Source organism: Bison bison, unplaced genomic scaffold (genome assembly GCF_000754665.1).
Source record: "Bison bison bison isolate TAMUID 2011002044 unplaced genomic scaffold, Bison_UMD1.0 scf7180017864270, whole genome shotgun sequence".
In the NCBI taxonomy this organism is placed as follows: Eukaryota; Metazoa; Chordata; class Mammalia; order Artiodactyla; family Bovidae; genus Bison; species Bison bison.
This window is the reverse complement of record NW_011494842.1, coordinates 7,973,826-7,979,387: the sequence shown is the minus strand read 5'-3', so window position 1 is coordinate 7,979,387 and position 5,562 is coordinate 7,973,826. Positions and strand designations below refer to the sequence as shown.

The 5,562-nt window shown below is 45.9% G+C and overlaps 1 protein-coding gene across 1 annotated transcript in view; it reads left to right on the top strand.

Annotated features, from left to right (window-relative positions):
• Nucleotides 1–5,219, top strand: part of SLC26A8 (solute carrier family 26 (anion exchanger), member 8) — an 81,195-nt gene extending 75,976 nt beyond the window's left edge. Inside the window, exons 17-19 of the mRNA XM_010848651.1 lie at nucleotides 2,785–2,839; nucleotides 2,940–3,124; nucleotides 4,439–5,219. Of these exons, the coding sequence (XP_010846953.1) occupies nucleotides 2,785–2,839; nucleotides 2,940–3,124; nucleotides 4,439–4,858 (660 nt within the window). The 3' untranslated portion in view covers nucleotides 4,859–5,219. The remainder of the gene's footprint in view (nucleotides 1–2,784; nucleotides 2,840–2,939; nucleotides 3,125–4,438) is intronic.
• Nucleotides 5,220–5,562: the final 343 nt, after the last annotated feature.

The following is a 5,562-nucleotide window of genomic DNA, read 5'->3' as shown; positions in this document are numbered from 1 at the left end:
TTAGTTCATGATCTGAGCCACAGTCCGCTCCTGGTCTTGTTTTTGTTGACCGTATAGAGCTTCTCCATCTTTGGCTGCAAAGAATATAATCAATCTGATTTCAGTGTTGACCATCTGGTGATGTCCATGTGTAGAGTCTTCTCTTGTGTTGTTGGAAGAGGGTGTTTGCTACGACCAGTGCATTTTCTTGGCAAAACTCTATTAGTCTTTGCCCTGCTTCATTCCGTATTCCAAGGCCAAATTTGCCTGTTACTCCAGGTGCTTCTTGACTTCCTACTTTTGCATTCTAGTCCCCTATAATGAAAAGGACATCTTTTTTGGGTGTTAGTTCTAAAACGTCTTGTAGGTCTTCATAGAACCATTCAACTTCAGCTTCTTCAGCGTTACTGAAGAAGCTTAGACTTGGATTACTGTGATATTGAATGGTTTGCCTTGGAAACGAAGAGAGATCATTCTGTCGTTTTTGAGGTTATAGTAAATTTGGGCTGTGTTCTCTTCTCCCACTCTTACACTGTAGTTGTAACTTTAGATTTCATTGACCTTACATTATTGAATGTCTCTTACGTGCCAGACTGAGCTGAGCACATTTATATACACTGTTTCATTTAGTTCTCACAACAGCCCTGAGAGACAAGCTATATTTCCCCCTAAGAGTCCTGGGCTCACAGCCAGGAAGGGACCAGTCCAGCGCTGGAACTTAAAGCCTCTGACTTGATATCACTCTTCCCCCTGTTCTGTAGCTGTGCCATCCTCTCCTCCCCCTCTCTCTCGTCTTTCATTTTTGTGGAGGCACCATATGGTCTGGTCCTTGGCATGACCCTTCCACACCTGGCCTATGTTGATGACTCTCTGCCCCAGGTCGCGTCAGGCACCTTAACTCTGCAGCTGTCAGAGACTCACCGCGCACTCTCACACTTTAAAAAATTGCAAGTTACTCCCCAGAGGTCTGACCCTGTGTTTGTTTCTGGTTTGGTTTGTAGCTTCTTTAGTCAGGGCATTTGAGAGGAGTGATTTCTTTGATGCTAGCATCACCAAGGAGAAGGCAATGGCACCCCACTCCAGTACTCTTGCCTGGAAAATCCCATGGACAGAGGAGCCTGGTAGGCTGCAGTCGCTGGGGTCACTAAGAGTCGGACACAACTGAGGGACTTCACTTTCACTTTTCACTTTCATGCATTGGAGAAGGAAATGGCAACCCACTCCAGTGTTCTTGCCTGGAGAATCCCAGGGACGGGGGAGCCTGGTGGGCTGCCATGTATGGAGTTGCACAGAGTCAGACACGACTGAAGCGACTTAGCAGCAGCAGCAGCAGCATCACCAAGGCCCAGCCGTTCTTTGTCCTCCCTAACTCTGTGCTGTTTGTTTTGCTCTATACTGCTTTGTTGGAGGAAATCATCGCTTTGTTTACTTCATAATTGATAACTAAAACTCCTTAGGAAAAATCCCAGTGGTTGATCTTATTAGAGATAATTACTCCATTCAAGCTCCTTTTTTAAAAAACTTTTATTTATTTGTTCACTTTTGGCTGCACTGAGTCCTCACTGCTGAGCGTAAGCTTTCTTCAGTTGTGGTGAGTAGGGGCTACTCTTTATTGAGGTGCAAGGGCCGAAACAAGTGCAAAGAACTTTCAGTGCTGGAACTTAAAAGCCATTGCAGTGGCTTTTCTCGTTGCAGAGCATGGATGGGCTCTAGGCGCATGGGCTTCAGTAGTTGCGGCTCACAGGCTCCGGAGCTTGGGTTCAGTACTTGGGGCACATGGGCTTAGTTGCCCCACAGCACGTAGGATCTTCCTGAACCAAGGATCAAACCCATGTCCCCTGCATTGCAAGGCAGATTCTTAATCACTGGATCACCAGGGAATTCCTCAGCTACATTCATGAGATTTGAATCTCCCACTGCTTGTCATCTAGAGTCTGTCTATGGTGGCTCTTTACCAAATCACTTTGTGATTTACCATTTGATCAAGAATGACTTTCTTATTTCTTCCTGGTAGTCAAAGAAGTAGAGTCTGTCTATTTTGTTTCTTTTGACACTTCAACTTAGGCCCCAGGGTTAGAACCTGTTGAGTCTTAGAGTATTAAGGTTCGTGGTGACTTGTTTTGAGTTGAACATTAAGATTTATAGTCCCAGAGCATATGAATGTGTGTATGTATGTGTGTGTTTGTGTGTGTGCATAGGCTGAAATATATACTTGAGGTCAGTATTTGATGTTTATTAATCTGAAGTTAAGTATCTGATGTTTTATTAAATTCAAATACAGGTTTGCAGAGCAGTTCTGAATATGACCCTGAGGGTCCCTGAATACCACTCCCAACTGCGTCGCTTGACCATCTCTGGGCCAGAACTTGCCACCTCTGTCCAGTGCACTCCAGAGAGAAGGGAGTCACGTGCAAACACTAAGCAATAATACCAAGTTGTGGTTGTTTGTGAGGACCATCCAGTGTGTCCCTGTCACGCCTGTGCCCATGTCTAGCCTAGCACCATCTTCACTTGAACACTGTCTCTTTATGTGAACTGTTTCCCCACTTCAGATCATGGACAACCCTCCCTCTCACTCCCCACCCTGCACGAGATCATCTGATTCTCTTCTGTGTTCCTGGCATTTTGGCATTTCCTGGCCTATAGCAGTTTGCTCATCAGATGTTTACAGAGCTGAATGGGTATGAGGTACATATACCCCAGACAAGTGAATGACCAAAGAGTTTGGAAAATTCAGCGAATTCAAAGGCCCTGTCCTCTCCTGAGTGTGAAGACCTCTATCACTGCTTTACTCTCTCCCCACAGATGTTCAGCGCTTTCCAAAACGCCAACATCTTGGTGCTCATTGCAGGGTGTCACTGTGAGTATCCCTCCTCCCAGGCAGAGGGCTGCGTTTTGAATCGTGGGTCCTCTCCTCCCCAGGTGTCTGACCCTGTGTATGTTCCTGGTTTGGTTTGTAGCTTTTGTGGTCAGGTCACTTGAGAAGAATGATTTCTTTGACGCTGGCATCACTAAGGCCCAGCTGTTCCTCACCCTCCACGACGCTGTGCTATTTGCTTTGTCAAGGAAGTTGCCAGAGTCCTCCGAGTTAAGTGTGGACGAATCAGAGACCGTCATACAGGAAACCTTCTCAGAGACAGACAAGGTTGGATGATGTGAGGCAACGGGAGTTGGGGGGAGGTAGGGGGAACGTCTAATTAGAGAGAGATGAGCAATGAGCGGGGCAGGTTTGAGTGTGGCTGTCCCAGAATGTGAGATGCTGGAGGGTTCCCTTACCAATTGGTAAAGAGCAGTCAACCTGGTCCCCAGGTTCCCACACTGCCATGACATCTGCATGTCATTCAGGATCCTTTCCCAACCGCAGAAGGGTTACCCCACCCAGCAGGGGCCTCGAGAATCCTTTCACAGCAAGCTCGGTTACTGCCAGCGCCTTACCGGTTAATACCTGTTTGAAATATCTCCCTTAGCTATGCCCTACCCTACCCTTGGGATGAATAATAAAACTGACAAACTTCCAGACGTAAAGATCTGTCAGTCTATTTATGACTAGAGCAAAAGGTAGGGATTATGGACAGATGCAAAGCTGAAGAAGACAGCAAGGGTCCAGGTCATGAAGGGCCTTACACGCAGTGCCAGGGGTTATACTAAGTCCCCTACATACAAATGAGTTCTGCTCCCAGAGTGCGTTCATAAGTCCAACAAAGCTAGCCTAGGTACCCAAGTAACACAATTGGCTGTATAGTACTGTACTGTAATAGGTTTATAATACTTTCCACACAAATAACACATAAAAACAAACACAAAAAAATAAGGAAAACATTTTAAATCTTACAGTACAGTACCTCAAAAAGTACAATAGTACAGTACAAAAGCTGGCATACAGGGGCTGGCATCGAGTGAACAGGTAAGAAGAGTTACTGACTGGAGGCAGGGAAAAGAGGTGGGAGATGGTAGAGCTGAAGGATCGTCAGCAATAGGAGATGGAGGGCAAGCTGCAATGTCACTCATGCCTGACATTGACAGGCAGAGGTTCTGGTTCCTTGCTGGAACCAGATGCGTGTTCACATCTTTGGAAGCTCGCAACTTGAAGGTTTGTATGTAGGGGACATACTATACATTAGGGGGTTGGAAAGACAAGTAAAATCAAGAAGACAAGACATTCGGGAATGCTGACAAGACCACAGTTGTTTAACTGGATGATCATGAAATCCAGGCTGGCTTAGAAAAACTAGAGAAGTTGGAGGTTATGGATTAATGGAGCCTGAAGCATAGTAAGTAACTGGGAAACTAGAGAGTGCCAAGAAGATGAAAAGCAAATTTAGGCCAGAAATATTTTCTACTTTGCCAGGAACCCGTGCTTTCTGGTACATTAAGTCCTACTATATTCTGAAATTCCTTGACTGTTCAAAAATTAAATGTACTTGGGAAGTTTTAACCCATCTAACTGTGTGTATTTCAGAAAGAAGAATCAAGACATAAAACAAACAGAAGTCTTATAGAAGCCCCCAGAAGTAAAAGTCCAGGCTTCTCCTTACTCCCAGACCCAGAGATGGAGGAGGAATCAGACTTGGATCTGTATTCCACGATACAGATGTCTAAAGACCATGGGCTGGATCTGGACCTAGACCTGGATCGTGAGGTGGAGCCTGAGTCAGAGCTGGAGCCTGAATCCGAGCTGGATCAAGAGACAGAGCTCGAGCCTGAGCCAGAGGCCAGTCCCAAGCCGAATAGGCAGAAGTACTGGTCTCTGTTTAGGGCTATAATTCCCAGATCCCCAACTCAGACTCAGGCTAGGACACAGTCAGTAGACAGGAGACATCAAAATGTGAAACCATATACATCCAAGGCTGACACCAGTGAGGATGCCTTGGAGATCTAGGAGTAAGGCATCACATTTCCTTGGCAAATCCTCCCCACCCAAACAGGGCCACTTGGCCCGGAGATGCAGGTTACTTACAAACTAGCAGTACTTGCTTGGTGACTCCTCCACCTGCTGGCCTCCTTCCGTGCTCAGCACTGGGATCGCACTCCCAGATCACAATGCTAACCAACCAAGAATTATCTCTGAATTCCTTATCCAGGCTCACTTCATCTCATCTTCACCAGAGGTTCCACTGAGGACTTCCTTCTTCATACCCCTCACCCTTGAGATTTTTTTTCAGACCACCTCTAACTTATTCCCCTCATCTCTGTTCCCCTTCCTCCAAAGAGATGAGGCTCAAATAAAATACATAACTCTAGTTATATCTGGACCCTTCCTGCATCTTCTCTCTTCTCTGAATTCTATATGCTGAAGAAAATGTCAGGGGGAAGAAATTCCAGAAGTGGGTACACGGGAAGAAAGGAGCAATAGAAAGAAAAACTGCGTAGCATCTGTACTTTATATGTAAGTTATCTCCACTGTGGCTTCCCTGGTGGCTGAGATGTGAAAGAATCCACCTGCAATGTAGGAGACTCAGGTTCTAATCCCTGGTTTGGGAAGATCCCTTGGAGTAGGAAATGGCAATCCACTCCAGTATTCTTGCCTGGAAAATTCCATGGACAGAGAATCGGACACGACTGAGCGACTGACACTCTACTATC